At 40.5% G+C, this 26,495-nt stretch overlaps 2 protein-coding genes across 3 annotated transcripts in view; both read left to right on the top strand.

Annotated features, from left to right (window-relative positions):
* The first annotated feature begins 1,275 nt into the window (after nucleotides 1-1,275).
* On the top strand, nucleotides 1,276-8,809 carry mat2al (methionine adenosyltransferase II, alpha-like). Of its 2 annotated transcripts, none has more exons than XM_030066085.1 (10): nucleotides 1,276-1,454; nucleotides 1,581-1,662; nucleotides 1,843-1,920; nucleotides 4,583-4,705; nucleotides 4,797-4,909; nucleotides 5,657-5,800; nucleotides 6,672-6,890; nucleotides 7,001-7,183; nucleotides 7,901-8,034; nucleotides 8,190-8,809. In XM_030066085.1, the coding sequence occupies exons 2-10, from the start codon at nucleotides 1,590-1,592 to the stop codon at nucleotides 8,290-8,292; spliced, it is 1,170 nt and encodes a 389-aa protein (XP_029921945.1). In that variant the 5' UTR covers nucleotides 1,276-1,454; nucleotides 1,581-1,589; the 3' UTR covers nucleotides 8,293-8,809. The 2 variants fall into 2 exon arrangements, with proteins under 2 accessions (XP_029921945.1, XP_029921944.1); XM_030066084.1 differs by having other exon boundaries at nucleotides 1,285-1,359.
* Nucleotides 8,810-8,929: 120 nt separating this feature from the next.
* Nucleotides 8,930-26,495, top strand: part of LOC115369002 (aryl hydrocarbon receptor-like) — a 33,737-nt gene continuing 16,171 nt past the window's right edge. The window contains exons 1-2 of the mRNA XM_030065495.1: nucleotides 8,930-9,542; nucleotides 17,085-17,275. Coding sequence (XP_029921355.1) covers nucleotides 9,484-9,542; nucleotides 17,085-17,275 — 250 coding nt within the window. The 5' untranslated portion in view covers nucleotides 8,930-9,483. The remainder of the gene's footprint in view (nucleotides 9,543-17,084; nucleotides 17,276-26,495) is intronic.

Below are 26,495 nucleotides of genomic sequence, written 5' to 3'. Positions count from 1 at the left end.
GTCAGATGGATGAGATGTTCTTTGTTTGTATGTGCATGTGTTTGTGTGTGTGTATGTGTGTGTGTGTGTGTGTGTGTATGAGGTAGATATGTTTTGCATACACACTAGAGAGTCCCAGTGTATCAGTCCTGCAGTGGAGAGCAGAGCAAAAGGAGCAGAGCATGATACAGGTCTACCTCGTGGTGAAGATGTAATTTTTTTTTCATAAAGATAAAATAAGAAAAAGCTGTAGTCGTGGTACTTCTCTAGAACCAAAACACATTAGGATTAGTCTCAGTTCAGGATGTGCTTCTCTGATTTAAAAAATTGATCTACATGTGAGTCAGACAAGGTGAACTGTGGGAGGGCACTGCACTTTGGTGAAAGCTTGCCAAATACTCAAGGGCAGAAGCAGAGAGTACTTCAAGGACCCAGTAGTAAAAATGAATGAGGGACTGAAATGGAATATAGTAAATACATTTCATCACACTGTTTGGTGCAGTTTACTGACACTTTTGCACATTTCCTGCCAGGGAGTGCTGTTTCATGGTGAAGACAAACTGACAGGTATATGGTACATGCTACCTGGCCTTGTTGGCTGCAGTGTGCCTTATTCCTCCTCTCAAACTATACAGCCACTGAACTGAGGTAACACTTACTTGGCAAAAAGGTGACACTCACAACGCATATTAAGCACCTGTTCACCGAGTGCGTCGCAATTTTATAATCAGAGTGTGATGTGAATATACATGGGACACTTTTGCAAAAATGTGGGGAGTTTGATATGTAATGGGACTTCTTTGTGAGTAATGTGACATTTAAATGCATTTAGTCTAAGTTTGAATATTGATCATATTATATTGGCCTGTGATGCAGCACAATGCATTTCAAGTACAGTGTGACCAACACTGAATAACAGTGACAAGCTTTCACCTATGCTGTAACCCATGCTTTCAATCAGGGTCGTGAAAACAGCGACACCCAGTGGCCGTCCGGGCTGCTAGCAGAAAAATCTCCGTTTTTTTTTTTTTTTTTTTTTTCTCCGTTTTTTACCTAGGATGGCGAGGGCCTTTTTGTACATTTTGAGTGGTCATTTTACCTTATTGGTTAAAGTTAAGGGTAGGGTTAAGGTTGGGATTAAGGTAACGTTAGGACTGGGCATAAATTGGTCATGGCTAAGATTAGAAAAAGACTGTAGAGAATGAATACAAGTCAATTAGGCCGTGCCTTCGCCATCCTTGGAAAAAAATATCCGGCCACACAGTTTTAGAGGACATTGCGCCGTGCTATTGCGCAGTTAACACAAATACCAAAACATTTCACTGTTGATTTGGTGGTCCTGGAGGAAGGATGGCACAGCTGCAACTCCAAGCCTCAGTGGTGAAAAGTTATTTCATCGTGAAAATAGCCATCTAACAGCAGTGTTTAAAGGCTTCAAGCTGGTGGCCTGTTTTGACCAGGCCCTGCCCCTCAGGGTTAATTATTGTTTGATTACTCCCAGTCGGCGTCGATCAATGTGTTTACCCGTAGCGCAGTTTGACCAAGTTCACTGTGCGCTCTGACTAACTCTGGTAAAAGCTCACCAAGTTTTCTCCGACCAGGATCTGAAAATGAATCCCAGCGGCAGATCTAGTGGGAAGACCTTCCTATTTACATCTGAATCAGTGGGAGAAGGACATTCTGGTATTGTATTCGCAGTAGACTAATAAATAATATCTGTGGGCTTGTCCCGTTTGTGCATACACTGAATGCTGCAGCCCACCCACCGTGTATTATTTATAATGTTTGGTTTATCTGTGCAGATTACATTCACCTCTGTTATTCCAGCTGCCCGAGTTTTCACCTCAGGCTTTGTGTCCACAGATAAAATGTGTGATCAAATCAGTGATGCTGTTCTCGATGCATACCTAGCCCAGGACCCTGACTCTAAAGTGGCCTGTGGTAAGTGCTCTGTTTTTATTGTAAGACTCGATGGGAACACCCTGGGTGTGTGGCTCCCAAACTTGTGGTGGTCCCAACACTCCCATGTTCAGACTGGAAGACTCTCTGATGAATGAAATTTTAATTTTCAAGAACCTCCACACCCCGGAAACAGTGTTCATCCTCAAGTTGAAAAGGATGAAACTAGTAGAGTTGAATCATTTTTAAAATTTTATCCATATTCCATTCTTTAGTGGTGAGTATCAGGAGAGGATGTATAAGAATACATATTGTGAAAAGAGATTCCAGTGGCAGCATGCAACAAAAACCGGCTGAGATGGTGGCCGTGAGGGTCTGTGGTTTTAATAGTTAAATTAATTTATATAAGAACAGTCACTTCTAATTCCTTAGTTTCAGCAAGGCGGTTTAAGTCCTCATCTTGTCGAGTTTCGTTCACAAGATCTGGGGGCATCTGCTAGGAGGATATAGAGGGTGAAGAGGTAAGGGATACAAATAAACTGAGGTGGCATGGTTGGAAAAATCTGCAGAAGGAAAATGCTCTGTAGGCTTTCAGAAACCACCGTCAGAGTTCCTTTGAGCAAGGCACTGAACAATATGACAGAGACCATTTGATGTAGGCTGATATAGAGGGCATTATGATGAAGATGCCGACCTGTTGAAGTGTCACTTGTTCACCTTATTCAGCACTGACTGAGCTCCTGCCTGTCTGTAGTCATTTTGATTTGCGCTGTTTCTCTGCTTTTTCTTTCTTTTTTTTTTTTATTATTATTTTTCTTGATTATGCCTGTCCTGTTTACAGCTATTAAAGGAGAATGAAGAAGACCTAAGGGTTAAATTTGCATGTTATGTTCACACTTTATTGAAAATGCAAATACCTTTTTGTCATTTTGCTTCACAGTGCTGCACAACGTATAAATAAATATTACTGAATGCTCTTCATCTCGCTCTCTTTGGTTTGTGTGCGTATTTTTCTTGGCCTTTCTCTCTCTGTTTCTTATCTGTGAAGCAACATGAAAGCAACATGCCTGTGTTATGAAACTTTAAATGCTGCCCTTTGGATCATCAGAATAATAAAATGTAGTGTTTACTGCTTAGATAACGTTGACATTTGACATGGCCTTGAATTACAAGTTAGGGTAAGTGTCCCTCTTAAGCCCACCAAATCTGCTTTTCAGACATTTTTAATATATACCGCCCCAATTTAAGTGAGAACATTTTAGTTAGGCACATGTCACACATGTGCTTCGATAACTCAAGATCAGGCTTACAATAAAAAGGATAATTTATGTAACAGCAGCTTCATTGGAAGAACCATGAACCAGCAAAAATGGTGATGTAGTTTTTTTTTTTTAATTTGACTCAGAAGTCACAAGTGGGCTTATATGGTACGTGGGCTTAAGAGGGACTCTTACCCTACCTTTGATAATTCATAGTGGACTGCAACACCACAATTTGCAGAAACTTCTCTTCAGCTTTTCTGATCTAAATAGCCACAGGTTTCATGCTGACAAAGGCAAATAGAGAGGAAGAGAGACACACAGGAGGAAGAGGAAGACAGACTATTTATATAGCCATGTTTCCTAACCAGTTATTAGTCCATTAATCCGTAGAATTACCCTGAAATACAGAAGATCAATACAAGAAAGAAGGCAATACAATGAAAAATATTATCTAGGTGGACAAATCGGTCAACCTGCTAAAGTGAAAGGTGTATGTGCAAGTCCTAAACACTCGCCTTGCTGCTCTGCAATTGTCTACTTGCATTCAGCATGCACTGGAAGGACGAAGCACTGGGAAAGACTTAAAATTCATTTTAATATTTTCTGAAATGTAACAGTAGAAACTAGAATGCACCCAGTAGAGACCAAACTTCCAACAGCACCGTGCAATTGTTGAGATTTGGCACTTCCACATGTTGGATATTCACCAAGGTTAATGACACCTCTACCACTATGTCCAACTTTTGCCTATCTGTGTGCCTTACAATTTAGAAATAATGATAAAATAAAATTATATTAAAAAACAAAACAAAACAGTATAATCACTGCAAAAGGACAATATGGACAGATTTTATAAGAACAAATGTAATTTGGTATAGTAAATCATATCCAATTTATGCTATGTACAGTGAGTGCGTTGCTTTTGTTTACTCAGAGTTTTGGCACGCTTTTTATACCCAAATGAGCTTCACTGAATTGTAGTGCTGTCACTTAAGAACTTTAATATATATCCTTTCACCCCTCACTGTTGCTTTGCCATTGTTCTCTGTGGAAAACAATCGGTTTTGCACATGATGAATCACTGGACTGATTTTTAGTCCTGTGGTTCCTGGCTTGGGTTTCCCTAACCAGTTGGTCAACTATACAATTGAATGAAGATTGACCTATAATGATGATGTAACGCTTGCAACAAAAGAAATTGTCTTGTATATTTGTGGAGGTTTTCAGTCATTCAGGTCATGGTTATCCACATAGAGTTCAGTTGAGGTCAACTGGACTTGTAGGTTCTTGAAGACGTCTCACTTCTCTTCCATGAAGCTTCTTCAGCTGAACTGAAGAAGCTTCTTGTATGAGAACCTTGTCTTCCAGGTCAGCTCCTACCTGTTTTTGAAACACTGAAGACTCAGGCTCTTGTCTCATAAGATATGAATGTTTTGCAACAGAGTGTGTGGCGAAGACGGGGATGATCTTGCTCTGTGGAGAAGTGACATCTAAGGCCGTAGTGGATCTTCAGACGGTGGTTCGAAACACAGTCAAGAAAATTGGGTATGACGACTCCTCCAAAGGTACGGTTAGATTTTACTCTGGTCATTCATATAACACTGGTAAATGTGGACTGATAGAGGATGCTGATATTGAAATAACTGTATTCTGCAGGTTTTGACTATAAGACCTGCAACGTTCTGGTAGCTCTGGAGCCACAGTGTGAAGAGATATCCGACTGTGTGTTTGAAGGCAGGGATCAAGAGGATATCGGTGCAGGGGACCAGGTTCAGTACACAAACTTTAATCCTGTTTTTTAACTTGAATTTACTACTCATTCATTCTGCCTTTTTGCTGGAGAGGCAATTTTTTTTTTTTTTTTTTTTTTTTTTTACCAAGAATGACTGTAGAAACAAGCCTGCCGTTGTAGCATGCACTGTTCAATGAAGGTCTCTGATACATCTGCAGCACCGAAGGCTGCCTCACTAAGTGTGGGAATCAGAATCAGAAATACTTTATTTATCCCTGAGGGGAAATTGAGTCAGTTGCAGTTGCTCAATTTCTCAAGAGAAGAATATATTATACGCACAAGTGAAATTATAAGAACTAGAAAAATAAATGAGAAACAGAAAAATATGTGAATCATAACAAAACCCCTGAAACGATATTATCATAAGGCCTGAGCATGACACAATGATAATGCCAATTTAAATTCCTTGGAATATGACATTGCAATACATTGTGATTTACTGCAGTAAAAAGCTGAACTAATGTAGAGAAAATATCAAAACCAATGTCCTCTTCCATGAAAAGTTATTGAGTTATTAGTGATATTCAGAGATTTTCATATACAAGGCATTCTTTCAATGGTCATCATTCCTATTTTCATCATTTTTGTTGGAACAGATAATTACAGTGTCTTCCATTTAAGCCTTGGCAAAAAAAATACCCATGTGAGCCTAGCATTTCTGTTCATGACTTCACTTTTTCGGAGGACCTCATGTTCATTTTTAACAGGTCTCTTGTCTCCTCAGGGTCTGATGTTTGGTTATGCCACAGATGAGACCGAGGAGTGCATGCCTTTAACCATCCTTCTGGCTCACAAACTCAACTACAGGATGAAGGAGCTGTCACGTAATGGAGAGTGTCCTTGGATACAACCAGACTCCAAGACACAGGTGAGAAAATGAAGTATAAGTGTGTGTGTGTGTGTGTGTGTGTGTTTGTGTGTGATGGGGGGGGATAAAAGTCTATGTTTACGTGCTGTTATGAGCATTGCAGTAACAATACAAGGGCATATTAGTGCCATTGTAGGGAGAAAAAAAATTACAGAGCCGAGGGGAGGAGAGGTGATATGCCTAGGTACTAAAGATTAAAGATTAAAGTCATAAAATTATGAGAAAAAAACGTTCTGAGATATATTCTGAGATTATAAACTCACAAATTTGGAAAAGTCAAAACTCTGAAAAATAGTTATTCTTATACTGTTGGATTTAGTAAGCAGGAAATCCTGGTGATTTTAGCCCAGAATGACAATATTATCATCAGCATCTGGACTTTAAAGCGACATTGCCGTGACTTGAGCTAATTCAGAAGAAAATTATTGTGATTCTGGACTAAAATCACCAGCATTACTTTGTTACTGAATCCGATTGCAAAGTCTAATTTGATGAGATCATCAGCTGCAGGCCTGATACACAGTAAGTGGCAGCGTCTGCAGTGTGTGGCTGATCCAGCCTTGTAAAGTGAGGCCATGTGGCAAGTGTGAGAGTACAAGAGAGGTACGAGATAAGTATAAGAAAAAGAGTTTTCAGAGTTTTTTTTTCATAAATTTGTGACTTCATAATCTCAAAATGTTTTTTCTCATAATTTTTTATTTTTTTTCCCTGTAAATTTACAACTTAAATTTTGAGTTTGTTTCTCAGAATATTACCCCTCTCCCCTTGCACTGTAATTTTGTTCCCCCCTAAAATGACCCGAATACGCCGTTGTAGTAATAATCTCATGAAATACATGTCTGCTTTTAGTGCACTGTGTCGTTTCCTGCAGGTCACGGTGGAGTACAGAGACAACATGGGAGCCATGGAGCCGGTACGTGTTCACACTGTGGTCATCTCGGTGCAGCACCGTCCTGACATCAGCCTGGAGGAGATCCGACACAATCTGATGGAGAAAGTGGTCAAGGTTGTCATTCCTGCCAAGTACCTGGATGACAGGACCATCTACCATCTCCTGCCCAGTGGGAAATTCCTTTTTGGCGGTCCACGGGTCAGTGAGAATTGGTACAATGTGTCTGCATGCAGGTTATGTGTCTGCTGTGGTGTAAGTGTTTGTTTGTGCCTATGTATGACTTCATTTAGATGTCTGTATATCACCAGGGTGACGCAGGACTCACAGGGCGCAAAATAATAGTGGACACCTACGGAGGATGGGGAGGCCATGGAGGAGGGGCTTTCTCTGGGAAAGACTACTCCAAAGTGGATCGATCTGGGGCTTATGCAGCACGCTGGGTTGCAAAGTCTTTGGTTAAAGCCAAACTATGCAGGAGAGTCCTAGTTCAGGTGAGGGAATGCACAATTTGATGCTGTTAAGATACACTTTCTGCTGCCAGTAGTTAGCAGTGTGATCAGAGGGCCTAAAACCTGCTGTAGGGCTGCCAATCCCTTCTTCAGAAAACATTGAAGTTGCTCTAGCCCATCACCAGCCTATGCATGTCATGTGAAACTGGGAACTCTCACAATATACCTCTGCACCGTATGTCACCTCCCAGATCTTATAATGGCAGTAAACATTTGTGTCATCCTTAGTTTTGGCACCAAAGCCTTTGAAAAGATGGGCTTGTGTGCCCAGTCTGGGATACAAACAATCCTGACCAAAATAAATGACTACATAGCTAAAAAGCACTCAGTGGAGCGTATACCACCACCAACACTTTGCAATTATCACAATAAACCAGTTCCACATGTTGGAAAATCACCAAAAATTAATCATGTGCTTTGTCCAAGCGGTATGAAAAAGTTTTGGGATATTTTTAGTTACATGCCATTTTGTGAGAAGCCACACCCACTGCCATGAACAACCTTTCCACAAAGTTTCATGTAAAACCATTCATAACATCTTGAGGTATCCTGCTAACAAACAGACAAACAGAATGGGGTGAAACCATACCTCTGGCCCGGCTCTTCTGTTGGAGGTAATAATTATGTGACAGTCTGTGAGAAGGCCTTGTAGATGATCAGTCATGACTGTGGCGTTTGGTGTCTTGTCTTGCCCTGTAGATCTCCTATGCCATCGGTGTGAGCCACCCACTGTCCATCTCAGTGTTTCACTATGGCACGTCGACCAGGGATGAAGAGGAGCTGCTCCAGATAGTGCAGAAAAACTTTGACTTGAGACCTGGAGTCATTGTGAAGTATGTGCAAATTTGCATGTGATGTTACCTGCAAAACACTTACCTGAGACCTTCTTTTTCTCTGTGTATCTGCATGTTTTTTTTTTTTTTTTTTTTTGTGAACAGCCCTTTAAAGAAAACTGCCAGGTTTAACATTGAGTATGTTTCTTTTACAGAGAACTCGGTCTGAAAAGGCCAATTTACCAGGCCACCGCCTGCTACGGTCATTTTGGCAGGGAGGGATTTCCCTGGGAAAACCCGAAGAACCTGGTGTTTTGAATTTGGGGTCAAAACCATTTCAGCTGTCTCTTAATCATCACATGCAACTGCCAAATGACAAGTCCACTTTGAGCCACAAAAATTGTTTTCTTTCACCTGTGTAATTGAAGCAATACAAGCCTTCTCTCAACCACATCTAGTTGGTAACTTTACTGTGTAAATACACTTGTGGATTACTGAATTACCGAAGAATACAGTTTGATTTGTTTTTCATGAACAACATGTTACATTTTTTAATCTGAAAAAGTAGAAGTGAAATGTTTTATGCCCTGCAATATGTTTTTTTTTTTTTTTTTTTTTTTTTTTAATTTGAAGAGCATTGGGGTAACACTGACAGATTCTTTTCTCACTTTTAAATCCAATCATGTAACGATCAATGTGCATTAGCTATGGGTAATAAATACTATTTTGTGAGTAAAAAAAAAGAAAAGAAAAAAGCAACATCAAAAGTGAGATTCCTTTTGCATTCCTTGGACACTTTTTTGAGCTGTGCCTGTAAATAAACATGCCATAATCATCATTGCCACTGGATGGAGTTACAGGTTACACAACATTGTTAAGGAGGCAAGGGGGGAAAAACACCGAGAAAAAAAAAAAAAAAAAACATGGCAGAATCACAAAACGACAGCAACTGCACTTGGAAGTGGAGCCGGAGACAGCAGATTAGACTTCACAGCCTGTCAGAAAGTGTCATCCTCAAAAACTAACTTCCTTTACGGAATACACAACATGAGAGGATTAAGTAATCCGACGTTTATATGGCTCTAGACTAGATGTAGGAAGATAAACAATGGAAAAGGCTCCCACCAATCATGAGCCTCGTGACAGAGACGCACCGATGTTACAGCGAAGCGGATTGGCTGCGTCAGGAGAAAACGCAGACGCAGGGCTGGCTACAGTGTACTATTTCCCTTGGAAAGTTTGCGACTTCGTAATTTTGTCTTTGACAGACAAGGACGCCGCAAAATGCTGTTTTACTCCGCTTATTTGGATTTTTCTGGGTTTGGCTCGGAGCGTTCACTTTTCATAAAGACTATACTGTAATATTTTACTGGTCACTGTGAGGAAAAGAACAGACAGGGTGTGTCTTTGGAGTACAGAAACAAAACTTTTGCGCTTGTTTGGACATTTCAAGGCTTTTTAATTTAACTGTAAAGGAAGAGGAAAGTTGGCGACAAGCTCAAAGCCACCATGCTGGGAAATGGTGGAGTCTACGCGGGGAAGAGGAGGAAGAAGCCCGTTCAAAAAAAGTAAGACTGGTTATTTCTGAGGTTGTTTTTTTTTTTTTTTTTTTACTGCGAGATACGTAACCGCGGGCTATGGAATAGCCATTGCACGGCTGCAGCCTCAGTGGCCGTCACTCGGTGCTCGGTGGGCGTGGTGCGAGGTCATTTCCAGCCGATAAGTCACCTCATCAATACGGCTGATAGCCTATATCATTATGGTGCATCACTCTAGACTTTCTTTTCAGTGCACATTGTTTCCCTTGTGACTCAGAGTCAGGTGGAGTGACCTGTGTGATATTTCAGATGATTTCCAGTCAGGGTCAGTCGGTGCCCTCACACTGCGGTGGGCAGGTCAGGTGGTGACAGCCTGGTCGGTGTGAAGTTACTGAAGGGTGACACAAATGGTTTAGGTTGTCCTGGAAGGTGGCAGTGTTTTTGCCACAAGTCCCCTTTGTGGCTTTGAAGTAACCTGCATGCGAAGCCGAGGCTGGCGCAGCTTATATCACCTTTCAACCTTCCTGTTGCCTTCAGATTTACTGACTTTTATCACTTGGGGGTCAGTTTGAGCCCCAGTTAGACCTCCAGAATATGACTATAAGAAGAATTGTTACCCATATCTGGGCATGGAGTCAAAGTGACCCCAAAGATAAGAGGAGGGTTAAATCACTTCTTAAAACTCACTTTTATAGACTTGCCTTTTGTAATGTTTTAATCAGATGACTTTGTACTGGTAATGTCTTGTGGCTACAGCTTTTGAGCATGATCTGTAAATTGCTGAATGAGGAATAACAGTGAATTCAGCACTGCAGTGCTATACAAATATGCATTCATAACAGAATCTATCAAATAATCACAGTTTTGGGATCAAATTATATATCATTGCTAATTTAATTTCTACAAGGGAGTAATGTGACAGCAGTGGTTATCAGATTAGGCCATATTGCACAGTTTAGGCAACACCTACCTCTGAGGAAAAAGATGAAATTATGCTTATAGTTTAATAGCAAGAGTAACGCACACATAACACACATACATTGACTGGCGGATCAAATCATCAACGCTGGTGTGTAAGCTTTACAAAACATTTTTAAAAAAGGGGGAAAAAACGGGCTATTCCAATGTTTTAGAAAATTAAAATGAGATGTAAGTTTGAATCCATGTTTTGCAGACATGTTTTGCATTCGAAACAAATTGCTGCTAATTCAGCTGTGTAATGGTGACTGTTGCTTTCCTTCTTGTCCTGTATCAACAGTACTGAACACTGTTATTATAGAGCCAATATGTAAACAGATAAGTCACCATTGGGCCTGTGTAATTCCTATTATTGTAACCGTTTCTTTACTGGTACAACAGGCTGTTGATTGTTGCCGTCATTCGAGTAAAGTTTTTGTTGTGCATGTCATAGTTCTCATTGCCATAGCATGTACCTTAAACATACACAGAACTGTTTAATGAAAAGGACAGGACTCATCAGCTGTCATCTTAAAAGTTATCACCCTGCTGATTGCAAATAAAAAACAAAAAAAAAAAAAACACACACAAGTGAACGTATAGCTCGATCTCGTGTGAGACTAAAATTCAGTGCAAGGTTTCGCTTGTGCATTATCAGCAGATAGAGACTTTGCTTATCTTTTTTCCTCAAGCAAGTTGCTCCAAAGTTACAATCTCCGATTGCCAGAGCTCAATCATCACGTCTCTTTAGCACAGTCAAAAGAGCTTTATCTGTTGATCTAAGGTTATGCTTCTGTAAGGGACTCAAATCTCTTTAATAAGACATGGTAACAAGCCATAAATCTAATTAAAACCTTTTTAAATGCAGCCGTATAAGTGAGTCAATATGGGAGTCACACAGTCTCACTGTTGTGTTCATTGTTCTGGCGAATGCAGGTGGCAGAGTGCAGTAGTCAGTGTGAGACTGAATAAAGGCATGATTAATTACCAAGGAGAGAGAGGTGTTGCACATACTTAAAAGATCTATAGAGCAGATCACTCATCCACATCTGATGCCAAAACATGATTATATGTAGCTTTAAGCAGTATTTAGAAGAGAAACCAGAGTATTTCTTTTTAAATAATCATCAATCCAACACCTTCCTTTAAGTGCTGCGTAGAGGTCTATACTTTCTGAGAATGAAAGAGGCACACAAATATTAATGCCGATGGTTACTGTGATTTCTTTCAGGAGTCTCATTGCCTGGATGGTTGAACTATGAGTCCACAGGCCTGCTTCATAAAGAGTAACACGATACTTAACATTTTGTAATTCTTACTGCCCAAAAACACCACAGCGCTGGACAAAGATCATGATAGTTATACAGTTTGCCAAAGTAAACATACATTTTGGCTGTTCAAACAGTGTTTTGGTCTCAAAACATGCTCTGCTCAGTTTAGTGGAGATGCAGGGGGCTCATCCTGCTTTATAGGGGCTCATGTTGAGACAGTCTGTGTTGCTATTTCCATTACTCCCATAGGATTGGGAGGACACTCACTCAAATCAATCATCAGTGTAACTTTATACCCCTGTCAGCAAAATGGGAACGACTACAATCAGATATATACCTTCATGTACACACAGTGGTAATAAATCATTAATAAGTCATATTTTATGTTTCAGGTCAGTCACAGTTAAATAGGAAAGTTACTCTGCCTAAACCTTAAGTCATCAACCTTAAATTCTTGTTTTTCTAAACTTTATATTGCTGCTAGTCGAAGATAGTTGGAGTGTGCAAATCTGTTATTTTTGAAACAGATGTTTATTTTCAGGCAGGGAGTTCAAAATTGGTCTCCTCACTCAAATGGTGTCGCAGATTGTATTCCATTCAGAGACGGAGAATTAATTTGGTAAAGTTGGAGAGATGGACCTGACACCTTTTGTGTGCTGATTGCAGAACTTCTCAGGGGTGTCAAGATTCTCCACATCCATGATTCAATTTGACTTTCGATTTTAAGGTCATGATTCAGTTTGCGGTTTAACTGTTAGAGTATTGAGTCTGGATTTGTAAACATCAGCAGATCATTGGTTTTATACCCTGACAACTGTCATTTACATTTTCAAATTCTTGTTTAAAGAGATAGTCTACATCGTGGTTAATCTTCCACAGTAAAAGAAATGTTTCAAATTAGAGCTGCATGATATAGGAATTTTTTATGAATGCTCTATGACTAACGTTGTAAAAAAAAAAAAAAAAAAAAAAAAAAAACTGGCAATGTAATAAACTGCAGTTTGAGTCAAAATCTATAAATTTCCATGTGATAAGGCTAATGTCATATGTTCAGTTAGAAATTTCCGATCTGACTTAGATAAATGAGAGAGTTTTTCCAGGAAACTATGGGCCTCCTAAAATATCAGCGTGCATGCACCAACACACACACTCACACACACATGCACACACACACACACACACACACACACACACACAAACTTACTCACACCCTAACTTCCTGTGAGCCTGCTCTTGGTAGGAGCCCACGTGGCCACTTGTAGGTTGACTCTATGTTTTTGTGGCTTCGTTGGCTTTGTGTTTGGATCCTACCATTGTAGTACTGTTTTCTGTCTCCCTGACCACGGCGCTCCGGATGTCATTTTTTCATTCACTGTTCAGCAGGCTTAGATTGCTTCATATAAAGTGAATAAGCAAAATTTCACAACAGTAAAAATTATGGTGTATGGAAACGAAGAATGAATTGGGATACAAAACGGTTTCATTGTCAGGGAGTCATGAGGCCCACTAGATCCCAGTTGGGTGACAGAAACTGAGATTTGATAGCAAGAGAGCACAGCAGGAAGCAGCATTAAACACAGAGGAAATCAGCAGTATTTGCTGAGAGATTGCAAGTAATAGGGTAACTGAAGTCTAGTTAAATAGGCCATATAACTGATTCAAGAAAAACTTTCCTTTGTGCTGTACTTGGTTGTATTTATTAAAGATCACTGTGAGTCATCTGTATGAGGACATGACAGTGTCTACCTGGCAACGTTTACAGCTGCTATGGCTCAGGGAATCTGGGGTCTCTGAACACTCACAAAGAGCTGTGTGTGTAAAATATGTCTGGCTGCAACAGGGAACACTATTCTTCTTGTCCTCATTTTGTTCCAGTCAGCTTTCTCTTGTTTTTCTTGTATTGTTGCACCACCATGATGGACCACACATGAGCTGCAAGCGATAGTTCAATAGTTCCATTCATGGGAGAGAGAAGTAAAACACGGATATCATTTCATATTCATAGGCATAGCTCCATCATCTTTGTCAACACTGAGCTGATTGAACTGCAAGCACTGTTATACTGTGATTTATAAAAACAAAGAACTATAATAGTATGAGACTCAGCTGCACATGTGGCGGAGATCTCTTTAACCTCCCTGTCTCTCTTCACTTGCCTCTTAGTTGGTGTCTCACTGTCCGTCTGTCTTCCTGTCTTGCTCTCTCCCTCTGTCTGAATCACTTTCGTTTCTCTCGCTGCCCTGTCTCTCTGATTTTCACTTCCTTTGGCCTGTCTTCTTAATTGTTTCCCCGAAAAACCTGGAGCCGTCCCTGCTTTTTCCCCTTTTGCTTTTCCGCTGTAAAGTCAACTGATAAAAGTTGTCTGTTGTTTGTTTGTTGGATGCTAGTCAGCTTGTTTTGTGTTGTCTTGTAAACGATCCCTTCTGTGCAGCACAATTATCTGGTCAGTGTTCACAGCACCTTTGTGTAACTCTCATTTGTGTTGCCATTCTCAAGCCCTACTTGGTAACAGTGTACATTGAGCGGATGTACATAATGCATTCACAGCATGCCTGCAAATGCATCTTTCCAGTGATGCAGTAAGATTGTAATGGTTTCATAAGACATGCTGTGGGGGAGGTTAAACAGTCATAAACTGCAGGTTTACCATAGAGTTTGATGTATTGTTTATAATGTATTTATCACTAATAACCAGTAACTGTGTATTTTAGATCTTGTCCTTAGATGAATCCCCTCCGTCAAAATACGGGCTCTCATTTTGTTCATCAAACCAAGATATCACATGTCTTATTAGGATGTGTTGGCATTATACACAACTGCTTTCTGTCACCAAACAGTAATACACATAATCAGGGCTGGAATGAGTACCAATATATCCCAGTCCTACTAAGTAACAGTACTGTTACTCTGCTGAAAAATAATAAACATCCGTGTAGGCTAATATTTTCTAAATACACATCAGAAAATGTCTGTGTTGTTATGGGATCTGATCCACTGATGTGAATCATCCCAGTTAATCCTGCTGTTGCCTTGAACTGAAATATTGAAAATACACTGCTTTATGTGAAATATCAAATGATTTAGTAAACCTGGCCTACAATAATAATAATAATTATTATTATTATTATATAGGCTTTTAGCCGTATGTGAGAAGCACTCGTGGAGTTTTCATGGGGCTTCAAGTCAGAGTTTCCCTTTTCAAGTTACACATCTCACAAACACAAATCTCATTATTGCCTCTCAGATTACCAGTAAATGGCTCAATGGCTAAATGTGTTTGTGTGCTACATATAAAAATAGGTCCTGAACTGCAGCTTCCTGATTTCTTGTAAATAAGACAAGGACAAAAATTAACATTTACCCAGATTATTGCAGTCATGCAGACTTGTGGTTACAGAGACCAGCTTCTATCTTAAAGGAATAGCTCACCCCAAACTGAAAATTCAGTCATTGACTACTGACCATCTCAGTTGACACTCCATTGATGTTTGTACACAAACCAAACACAGCAAGTTAACCGCCATACTTCCACTTCTTCAAAACTACTGAAGTTAACTGGGTCATCTTTTTGCAGCATCTAAAAACAGCATAAAATGTCTATCAGATTTCCCCAAACACGTCTTGTCCAAGTGTTTTGTAGCTATGCAACTTCGCTGTAGAATCTAAAATCCAGTATTCACCTCACCGTTTTCTGTATTTTCTTAAGTGATATTGCTTTGTTTTAAAATACAGTTGTGCAAACGTCCTGCAGCACTGTTGGAAGTCAGGAAGCACCACTAATTTATACAGATTAAGGAGCAAAATATAAGTGAACTATGCAGTGTGTTGATCTGACTTATCATAATGTCACAGGATTTGAGGATGTGTTGTGACTTTGAGGATTTTGCGCCAAGTCAATCTGAAATACACAGGTTTTTATGTGTTGAACATCACAAAGATCAAACACAACTTTTTCCCATCATACACTTGAGAAATGACAAATTGATCTCCTATTCTGTGACAGTATATTTGTGTGTTGACAGCAAATCGGTTCTTACCCATCTCTGAAAATAGCTAAACAAGCGGAACTTACTGATGTGACTGCTCCGATCATAATTAGTTGTGAAAGGATTGTGATTATAGCAAACAAAATCTTGCAAGAAGATTCTTTTTTTGCTGGGAATTCTAATACTATATTTTATTTCCTTCTGTTTTTCCTTCTTTTCTTTCACAATTAGCTTAACTTTCCTTATCTGTCTCTTCTCCCTTGCCTGTTCTGTTGGCTCTCCTCCTTCCATCCATCTCTTCACCTAAATCTCTGTGTTTTGTCAAGGAGGGAGTGCAGACTGCACTGTGGCGTGTCCAGGCCTGTTGGAGAGGAATCACATTGTGGTAATTTGTTGTAGTAACAATGGCATAGACCTATTGGGAGATTAACAGATACTTGCCATCTCAAAATGACGGCATAACTCCGTCTTTGAAGAAATTTGGCAGTGACCTTCCAAACATATTTATATTGTGTCGGTGGAATTATAAGTATCGGCAGTATGTAGTGGTAGATTTAAACACTGGACCTCTAAATGGTGCAACTTTTCTTGTGTTTTGTCTCCAGTAAGGTGCAAGGGGAAAAAAGTAAAAATGATCAAGTGTGTTTATTGAAGAACAGAGGGTTCTGTTCTCTCTCTTCCCAAAGGGCGATGTAGGGTAGCAGCAGCTTCTGTCCATAACACGATTACTAGCAAACAGTGATCCTCACCTGCCCCAAGACGAAGGCAGGTCTTCCCATCAGCACTGGCCTCACTGTAGGCATCATCCTAACTATTACTCAACTGCTAATGTTAGTGAATAGACTGTCCTTTCATTTTGCAGACTGCACTTTCTTTTTCACAAATTCTCAATGCAACTTTCACATTATGCATTAAAAAAAAAGGTCCAAACCAACAGAGTCTCTTTAGTCTCTCTTCACCTAACTTTCTCTTTGTGTGTTTTCCCCTCTTGTGATAATGAGAACACATTTTCTGCCCATGCTGGTTTTCTTGAAACCAGGCAGTGTAGCTGGTTTTGGTTTATTATTTTATTTGGACTGGCACCAACATTGTCTCTCAGAAATCCTATACCGAAAAGGACGGATTGTCAGTGCTCCAGTGTAATACTCAAGTGTCCTTTTGTTTAAGCTTACAGAAGTTCATCTGGTGTAGACTTGTAATAGGATAAGTAAATTGTACTGTGAGTATTTGATATTATATTCGCATACAAAATCATTCCCACCATTGCAGTGCATGGTGGAAATTCTAACCTGCATTATCAATACACATATTTAAAAAGGTGCATAAGCAAACATGAGAATCTCCTGTTCTCGTTGCAGTGTGAAAACCCCGCCTGGAGACGGGCCTGTGAAGACCAATCCATCTAAGCGCCACAGGGATCGTCTGAATGGAGAGCTGGACCGTTTGACCAACCTGCTGCCCTTCTCTGCCGAGGTCAGGGGGCGACTCGACAAACTGTCGGTGCTCCGCCTCAGTGTGGGATACCTCAAGGTCAAGAGTTACTTCCACGGTCAGTGACCCTTACCATGTGCACAGGCCCGCAAATGTCAAACATGCGTCCGTGCGCACACACACACACACACACACACACACACACACATGCACACACATACATTCTTGAGGCGGCCATGGTTGCTAAGTGCTATGTAAAGTTAATTTCCACATTTATGAAACTAGATGCTCAATGTGTATGTCCTCACACACTTACTGGTTACTTCACTGTTGGGAAACTATGGATGGGCTGTCCTGAATGGGTTAATGTGTTTGGCACTGGTCACATCAGCAGATTATTTTCATACCAGGGAGAAGTGTGAAATGTGTGTACAGACAGCGGAGAGAGTGTGTGTATGCGGATATGCGAGAAAGTGGAAGAGAATGAGACAGTGTGTATGGGTCAGGTGTGCAAAATTGCTGTGGCAGACATTTTTGTGGCTGCACTGTGAGTGTTTGGGGTGTCAGAGAGGGAACCCGACCCTGTGAATAATGAATAGTAGCCCTGCCGGGAGGGAAACAGGAGTGTGTGCTGTGAGGCGGCTGCAGGCCAGGCTGGGTAACATGAGAAAGGCAGAGCAGCAGCAGCCTGGAACAGTGGGGCTTTTCTCTGACATTTGATTGGGTTACACTGAAAAACAGCCCTCTGAATACCCTGAATGTTAGTGAATAGTTGCCAGCATAGCTGAATTTGGTGGAGGAGTCACCTCTGCAAAGGATAACATCAGCTTCGTTTACATGCACACAATAATGCAGCTGGTCTGAGTGCAGTTAGGTCATTAACCTGCTGAAAGCTAAGCAAATTCACTTTTTTCTTTCAAAAACATAGGAAAAAGTTGATTAGCAAATTAGCAAGAAATGACCCAAAGAAAGCAAGAAAGCAAGAAACTAGTTACTAGTAAAAAAAAAAAAAAAAAAAAAAAAAAAAAATTACAAAATTTAGCAAAAGAAATGAAAAAACATAAAATGTATCAGAAAATGTGCACAAAAACAATCAGTAAATTAGTAAAACATTACTGGAAAATTATTTTAAAAATTACACAATTTATAATTTTAATTATATATTTTTTAAAATGAAACTACAAAAAATACCAGAAAATTAAATGAAGGAAATTACCAAAAAATCCCCAATAATAAAAAGAGGGTTACATAAAACCTTTGAAAACAGGCCCACCCACAGGCTCCTGGGATTCAAAGGGTCAGTACGGTTCTATAAAATGACACCTCCTCTAATAATCAGGTGTTTCATGGGGTTATTGCAAGTATTGCATCGTTAAACGACTATTAATAACTTAATAATAACTTTGATTTATATAGCGCCTTTCAAAACACCCAAGGACGCTTTACAAAGCACAAGAAATCAAACAAAAACCAACAGACAGAACGAACAGACATCACAGGTAAGCAAAAGAGAAAACTAAAGAGAAAAACTAGCCCAGCTAACACGGACCAAAGGCCAGACTGAATAGATGCTTTTTGAGAGCAGATTTGAATGAGTCCAGGGTAGGGGTGAGACGTATCTCAGAGGGGAGAGAGTTCCAGAGGGTGGGGGCAGCAATGCTGAAAGCTCTGTCCCCAAAGGTGCGTCGGCAGGTGCGAGGGACCACGAGCAGGCCCATGCCTGTGGACCGAAGACTCCTGGATGAAGTGTGAAGGCGAAGGAGGTCAGATAGGTACCGGGGGGCCAGGGAATGGAGGGATTTGTAGGTGAGGAGGAGGATTTTATAGGTGATGCGGAATTTCACCGGGACCCAGTGAAGGTGGATGAGAGTGGGGGTGATGTGCTGCCAGGGTTTGGTGTGGGTGAGAACCCTGGCAGCTGAGTTCTGGACGTACTGGAGCCTGTCCAGGGTCTTACAGGTTGCCCCAAACAGGACTCCATTACAATAGTCCAGGCGGGTGGTAATGAAAGCATGGATGAGGGTCTCAGCAACGGTGTCAGTGAGCGATGGCCGGAGTCTAGAAATGTTTTTGAGGTGAAAAAAGGCAGATTTGGTGACGGATTTGACATGTGAACAGAATGAAAGGGTGGAGTCCAGAATGACGCCGAGGTTGTGAATTAAATGGGAGCAAACCACATATACACACACTGTGATTTTGCTCACTTTGATAACAAGCATAATATCAAAAAATATAATATACTGTTTACTTGGTTCCCATTTTACATGCACGACTGTCTTAATTTCATGACATTACATTAAATTATGCATGCCTGTGAATGCGCATTGCTGGCAGCAGTCATGCTGAGATTTTGTTGCTACCACAGAAAGAATAGGAGTATGTTCACTCCAGTCCAGCAACACTGTTCTCTCCTCACATCTCTCTCTCTGTCTCTCTCCCTCTCCCTCCCTCTCTCTCTCTCTCTCTCTCTCTCTCTCTCTCTCTCTCTCTCTGCGTCTCTCCCCTCGCTGACTAGAGCACCTCTCTGGTGCTGCTATCAGATCGCTGATCACTGCTGTTGATGGAGCAGAAGGGGGACGCAGAGGGAGGAGCCCCAGAAGCTCTGAAGCATGGTGGCACGACATGAGGGCTCTTGACAAGCGTGTGCAGATGTGTGTGTTTGTGAATGGAGACGTTTGAACAACCAACAGTGCTAGCAAAACACCTCAACTCTGACCAGATTGGCCATTGCTAGTTGTGACTCAATTTGCACTGTAGTAACCTGAAGAGTGAGCCAAAGGTTCAGAGGTTATTTTCTGTCTACAGTATTAAGAATAGATATCCAGCTACACACTTGAAAACACACAGGAGACAAGAGAAAACAGAAAGAGAGAGTGAGATGGGAGGGAGGGAGAGGGAGATGTACAGGAAGAAAAAGAAAATTAGAATTCAAAGTGAAAATGAGAGTAGAGAATAATGATGGTGGAAATGGCTCTGTTTTGAGGCCTATCAGATGAAGACCGTGTATCTACATCTTCACAGCGCGCTCTGCCCCTGGGCCGGCCCACGTCATGCTGTGAAAACATGTTATCTCCCCTCAGCTTTGATGTCCTCCCAGCCCCACATCATATCCAAGCTGTGGTCATACTCTGTCCCGGCTGCTCCTTGTTTTCATTTAACGTAACGCACCGTGACTCACCTTATTCATGGAACAAGCAACAAAATGAGTGCCAACCTCATGGGTAGCGCTCACAGGATATCTATGTGTGAAATGAGCAATGTCAAAATGTGCTGACTGGCCCTCAGCTGTACAACTGCTAACGTTAGAGATGGTTATCTACAGCCGTCAGTTTTTGGCAACCAATTCCCCTCATGTTGTAGTCCTGTTGCCTCTTAGTGACAGATTCACTAAAGCTTCTTTGTCAGCTTAGCAGTATTAATCCAGCAGTTTAGACAGAACTGTGATTAATGAAAGGTTAGTTGGCAGGCAAAGCGAAGCTTTGGACAAAAACACTGCTATTGTTTTTTGAGGAGGAAAACAAAATTTCTGTATCTGTATATTCAGCTCATGCCTGAGGTTTGATAAAATGAAAGGGAGGAAAAAGAGTAAGTGTGTGTGTGTGTGTGTGTGTGTGTGTGTGTGTGTGTGTGTGTGTGTGTGTGTGTGTGTGTGTGTGTGTGTGTGTGTTTGTGTGTGTGTGTGTGTGTGTGTGTGTGTGTTTGTGGGCCTGTGCATGCATATCCTCCTCCTTCATAGGCGCTCTGAAAAAAGAGGTGATATTGAATCTTCTTGACCCAGATTCGGTCATGCAAGTCAGGGGCTATTGTGTGTGTGTGTGCATGTGTGTGCGTGCGTGAGCGTGTGTGTGTGTGTGTGTGTGTGTGTGTGTGTGTGTTCATTTGTAATTCAATTGCCCATGAAGAGTGTGTCTGTGGTATGCTGCCAGGGCGTAGCACAGTCCCAGTCTGTGGTTGGCAGAGCTCTACCTAATGACTTTTCCATCTGTATCCTGATCAGTTTCCTCTTCTTAACCTTAAAATGTAAAACAACATGGCTGAGTGGTGATGGGCTGAAGGCACAGAATTTAATTCTGTACTTGCCAGCAGATGCAAGTCTCACCGCAGACCCTTCAGATCAGCTCACTGTCCTGTTTTGACATATCCAACCGTCTAATGATCGAGTACCATAAGCATTTCACAGCTTCAGCCAAAGAATCAAGACCAAATGTTGTACTTTAAATGCTATAAGTTTGTCTCAGACAAACAAACAAAAAAAATCCTGTGTTGTGTTTGCCAGGATGAAAGTGTTGCAATTTTCATTGTTTTTTAGAGAAAAGACCTCTTGGTGGCCTCTTGAATTGCTTCTAAATGCTGCTTCTAATCTTCCACAGCAGTTTCCTCTGATTGTGGAGGACGTTTGTTCAGGGCTGAATAATAGAAGGCGTAAATGCCCCATGCAGCACACAACAAAGCCTTAAAAAACACAAGGCATCGACACAACACCCACACAATCTTTGATGTGTTCTTTAATTGATAGTTTAGTGTGTTGTGAGAATGTTTTGACGGTGTAGTCACATCCATAGCGGAGGACAGCGGGGTGGGGTGGGGTGGGGGGGTTGTTGTAAGATGTGACCTGTCCTCAGGGTTCTGGTGTGTAAGATGAAAACAGATCTCTTGTTTGTCTCTGCAACACTAGTCTGTTTGCCCTCCTCATCAGAAAGAACATATTCACTCTGTCACTAATTAAGATATCTACATAAAGCAGTGGCAGACTTTTCTCCATGCTGTTAATCTCACTCCCCCCAGTCTCCCCCAAGTCCACTTTACTTTGAATACTGGAGTCAAACATTTCTCACATTGTTTGTGTTTTCATAATCTGACACACTTTCAGATTGCTTCACTTTGGTTGTTGAGTAGTAATCAGTTATTTTCAAAATTTGAATTCGAAGACTGAATATTTATCGACTCTAAGAAGTCACTGTGTGGCAGTGGTAAAGGGAGTGTCATAAGACAAGAGGAAAAAGTATACAAAGACACTTTAACAACAATCCAAATAAATTTTCAACATATTCCCTTTACTTTTTGAGTTTCTATTCAATAATAAAAAGTGTTACAGGCATGCTGATATTTCTTTGCATACTGTGCATCTATGAAATTTACACACTTGGTAAAACCTCTATTGCCTTGAGGCCTAAAATGAAATATAAGGAAGTTTTTCCTCTTTAATTTAGACTTGGTAGCCAGCAGTTTCAAAGCAAGAACAAAAGGTATGTGAAACATCTTCTGAATCACATTGTTAAAAGGCACATATAAGAAAAGGGGTTACAGTTATATATCAGAGACCTTAAATCCATCTAGGAACTCAAGAAAAACAATAATCAAGAAATGGATTAAATTTGGCCCCACCAGGGTCTCGCCCAGATCAGACGGTCACTGTAAGACAGACGAAGGAGGTCAGGGATCAGGGAGCCCGTCCAGAGGTCAACTTAAGGATTTAAGACAAGAGCTGGCTCTTCTGTAAACATATAAGCAATTTGATTGCCACAGTTCTTGGCTGAGGGGAAGGGTGGTTGAAGGGTAGCCTATTTACACACACACACACACACACACACACAAAAAAAAACAACAAAAAAAAACAACAACAAGAAGTCACATCAGAATAGTGAAGAAGGACAGGGTCTCCCATTGTCATATAGTAAAACTCTTGTCGTCTGATACAGGTGGCACCTTTTTAGTCCAGTCATTTTATGAAAAAACCTAGGACAAATTGCAAGAGAAGCAAACTCAAAAAGTAAAAGTAACCTTTTAATTCACTGTTATATAGTAACCTTTTAATTTAAGGTTACTATATATATAGTAACCTTTTAATTCACTGTTTAAATATCTGTTCTGGCATTTATTCCAATTAGCGCATATAAAATCAGATAATGTGTGATATGCATGTGTAAACAGAATAATTCAAAGAACTTGTAATTGACTTTTTTTCTTGTCTTTGTGTGTGTAATCAACTTGTGAATTTTTATAGTGATATCTGAAAGTAAAATTTGGAACCCCTTTCCCCTGTGTGTTAAAAACAGTGTTTTTTGGTAATATGTGGTCATAAATAGGTGATTTTCAAAACTTTCCACCAGTGGGATTTCTTGGGACTTTTTTTTCCCTCCCTCAGGACAAACTGAGGATACAAAATCAGTTGAGTTTGCTTCTCTTGCAATTTGTCCTAGGTTGACCCCAATTTTGGCCTAAAATTACTGGACTATTTGGCCTCAGTTCCAAAAACAGTGTTTGCTGTAAAGCCAGAACAGCCCATCGCTCCAAGACCACAGTCCCCACTGTCAAGCACGGTGGTGAACAGAAACAAAGTACATTTACTATAGTACTGTACTTAAATACATTTTTCAAGTATCTTTACTTGAGTATTTGTTTTCTTAGAAACTTTGATTTTTACTGACTTGTACTCCACTACATTTCAAAGACAAATATTCTTCTTTTAACTCCAGTACATTTCTATGAATGTTGTCATTACTTGTTACTTGTAAGCGTAGCTGTGAAAAAATGTGACTGGCCACATGCTGTGTTTTACTGGAGAAAAACCAGTCACAGTCCCCACTCTCAGCTGGTTTGATGTAAATACAACATCCAGCTCTGTGAAACAAGCACAGGCAAGACATCCACGTTGAAAGTAAAACACATCCGTTCCATTTGTTGTTAGGAAAGAGGAGGTGACTAAGGCAGTGGTGGTTAAGTGTGTTCGTACAGCATAAATGTGGCTGAGCAGCTTGTAGTAGTGGAGTAATCTTTGACCGCCAGTATCTATACTTTGACTCATATAATGGGGTTGTGTGATCAAGCATGATGGTGACAGCCCCATGCTACAGTGCTGTTTCTCTTCAGCAAGGCAGGAGGTGCAAGTGAGGAAAGGGGTTTCCACCAGTGTATTAATTTAGGGGTGTGCTGACTTCTGCAACCAAAGCGTTCCCATTTTTGAGGTGTTTTTTTTTTTTTTTCCCCACACAGAAATTGTTCTCTTCAATGTGTACAAAGCCAGACTTACCTTGATTTCAGCCTTTGAGACACCAAATTTAAGAACATTTTAAATTGTGTGTAGATTCTTTAGATCTGCTGTGCGGACTGCATGTTTGTGTGTGTTTTGAGCGTTTTTGAAAGTGTGTCTCCGGCCTGTTTTTGTCTGTCGGTGTGTGTGTGAGTAATAGTGTATTTTTGGTCTGGATGCTGACGTCAGTCCTAGCGACGCTCCTGCTGAGCACTCAACACACAGCATGCAGCAGCACTCCTGGAAACAAGGCAGGCAAAGTTTATGTATGCAAAGTCAACAAGATTGTGCACCTTTAAAAGCTCCCTATTATACAGGTGTAATATAGTGACACTCAGTCATGCATAGTCAAAAATACAACATTAGATTGATAAAAACTCTGCATGTGAGCAGAGACTTGTCTTGTGATGAATACCTTTCTCTCTGTAGGCTCTGAGTGGGTCCCAGGTGATGCTGCTGCCATAGGCACCGACGTCACCATGGTGAGCCACTCTCACCGTAGTAACAGGTCCAGAGTCTGAGCTGCTGAGGAAGTCTGATACCACAAGGGGGACGGGGGTGTGATGTTTGGGCTGTGCCTGGCTGGCTGGCTGGCTGGCTGGCTGGCTGGCTGGCTGTTCATGGCTGTTTCCTGTGTTTGTTGATAATGAGGGGTGAACAGGGTTGAGGCCAGGTCAGTGCTGTCATTAACCCAGCCTGCAGCAGCAGTTTCCCCTCAAGATTGCCTGGTGTCTGCTACGGTGACTCATAAACAGGCCAGGGATGCTGAGGCCTACATACAATACAGAACCACTCTGAGCTTAACATTTGGGGGGAAAAAAAGAAAAGAAGAAGAATATGAAGACTATTTTAAGACTGGAAAAAACAGTCAAGTTCATTCAAGAAGCAGACATGCAGTATCATTTCTCCAACTGTTGTTCTTTCATTGGGGAACATGTCTCAACCACAGAACGTGAATGGAGGCCTACTAGAATGGTCATTGCAGTGTTTGCTGCGGTAATTTGTCTGGTACAGAATAAAATGGCGACTGTAGTTCTTTGCAATGGTGACGAATCGGTATGGCTGCAAAGTGTGCCATGGTTGCTTGAGAACTGTGCAAGTATGTTGTGGCTGTCATTCTAAGATATAAATGAAAGAATTGTGAACATTTGAATCAGTGTCTAGTAAAACTAGTAAACCCAGATGGTAAGCTCATAAAACATGGTCTACCTTTTACTTAGTGCATCTCCTTAAATGCTACACTTAAGTGGAGAAGAAAAGTTTTTGTTAGCTGTAAACGGCTAACAGACAGCAGCTGAAAACCAAGACGTCGTTCCACTTCCTTGGTCCTGAGCAAGTGGGCGACTAATCGCAAGTCGAAGCTAGCCCACACCGTGGCAACGATGCACATAAAAATGGCCGCTGCTTCGACCACCCTGATGCATTGATTTGAATAGCCAAGTCCATTCAACTATTCAAGTTCTGTGGTTTCAACAACCATTTTAGTGGATATTGATGGGCTGAGTTTTCGATGAGAAAATATAGACACTGTAGTGCATGAGGTTAACCTTCATTGTTAGCAGCTGGGGAGCATCTCAGGTTTCCCTGAAGAGAAACCACTAAGAGTATACTTGAGAGTATTCTGAGATCGATTCACTGTGTGTACATGCATGTGTGTGTTTTTGTGAAAGGAGGGGACCGTGTGTGTGTGTGTGTGTGTGTGTGTGTGTGTGTGTGTGTGCCTGCCTTTCGATGTACCTCATAGAGACCACACACCTTGTACCTGACAACAAAGGGTTAAGCCGAAGTTGACGCTTGACTTAACTGTTTGAAACCTGTGTAGGCTATGGGGGTGGGCTTTAATTTTGATTTTATTTTTAATTATTTGTTTGTTTGTTTTTTTTAGTTTACTTATTTATTTATTTATGTATTATTTATTTTTCATTTAATTTAAAAAAATTCCAGTAATTTTGTGAGAACTTACTTTTTTTCCCCCAAAGTTTTGAGTAATATGTATGGTGATTTATATTAAAATGCATAGTTGTGATAATTATAAATATAAATTGCTTTACTACTTTTAATTAGTTTTGGGTGGAAAATTGTCATTTTCTAGGAGTTTTATTGGATTTTTTTTTTTAATGATTTTATTTATTTTTCTTTTTTGTTTATTAGGCAATTAAAGGAAATTGGGAATTTTGTGGCAATTTGATGTTTTCTTTTTTCTTTTTTAAAACAATTTTTAGGTTAGCTTTCTGATAATTTTGTGGTAATCTTCAAAGATCATGATACATAATTCTATGTTTTTTAAGAAATCAAATGAATTGTCTCA

Source organism: Myripristis murdjan, chromosome 12 (assembly GCF_902150065.1).
Source record: "Myripristis murdjan chromosome 12, fMyrMur1.1, whole genome shotgun sequence".
Classification (NCBI taxonomy): Eukaryota; Metazoa; Chordata; class Actinopteri; order Holocentriformes; family Holocentridae; genus Myripristis; species Myripristis murdjan.
The sequence above is the reverse complement of the archived record's forward strand: the minus strand, read 5'-3'. Positions and strand labels throughout refer to the sequence as shown.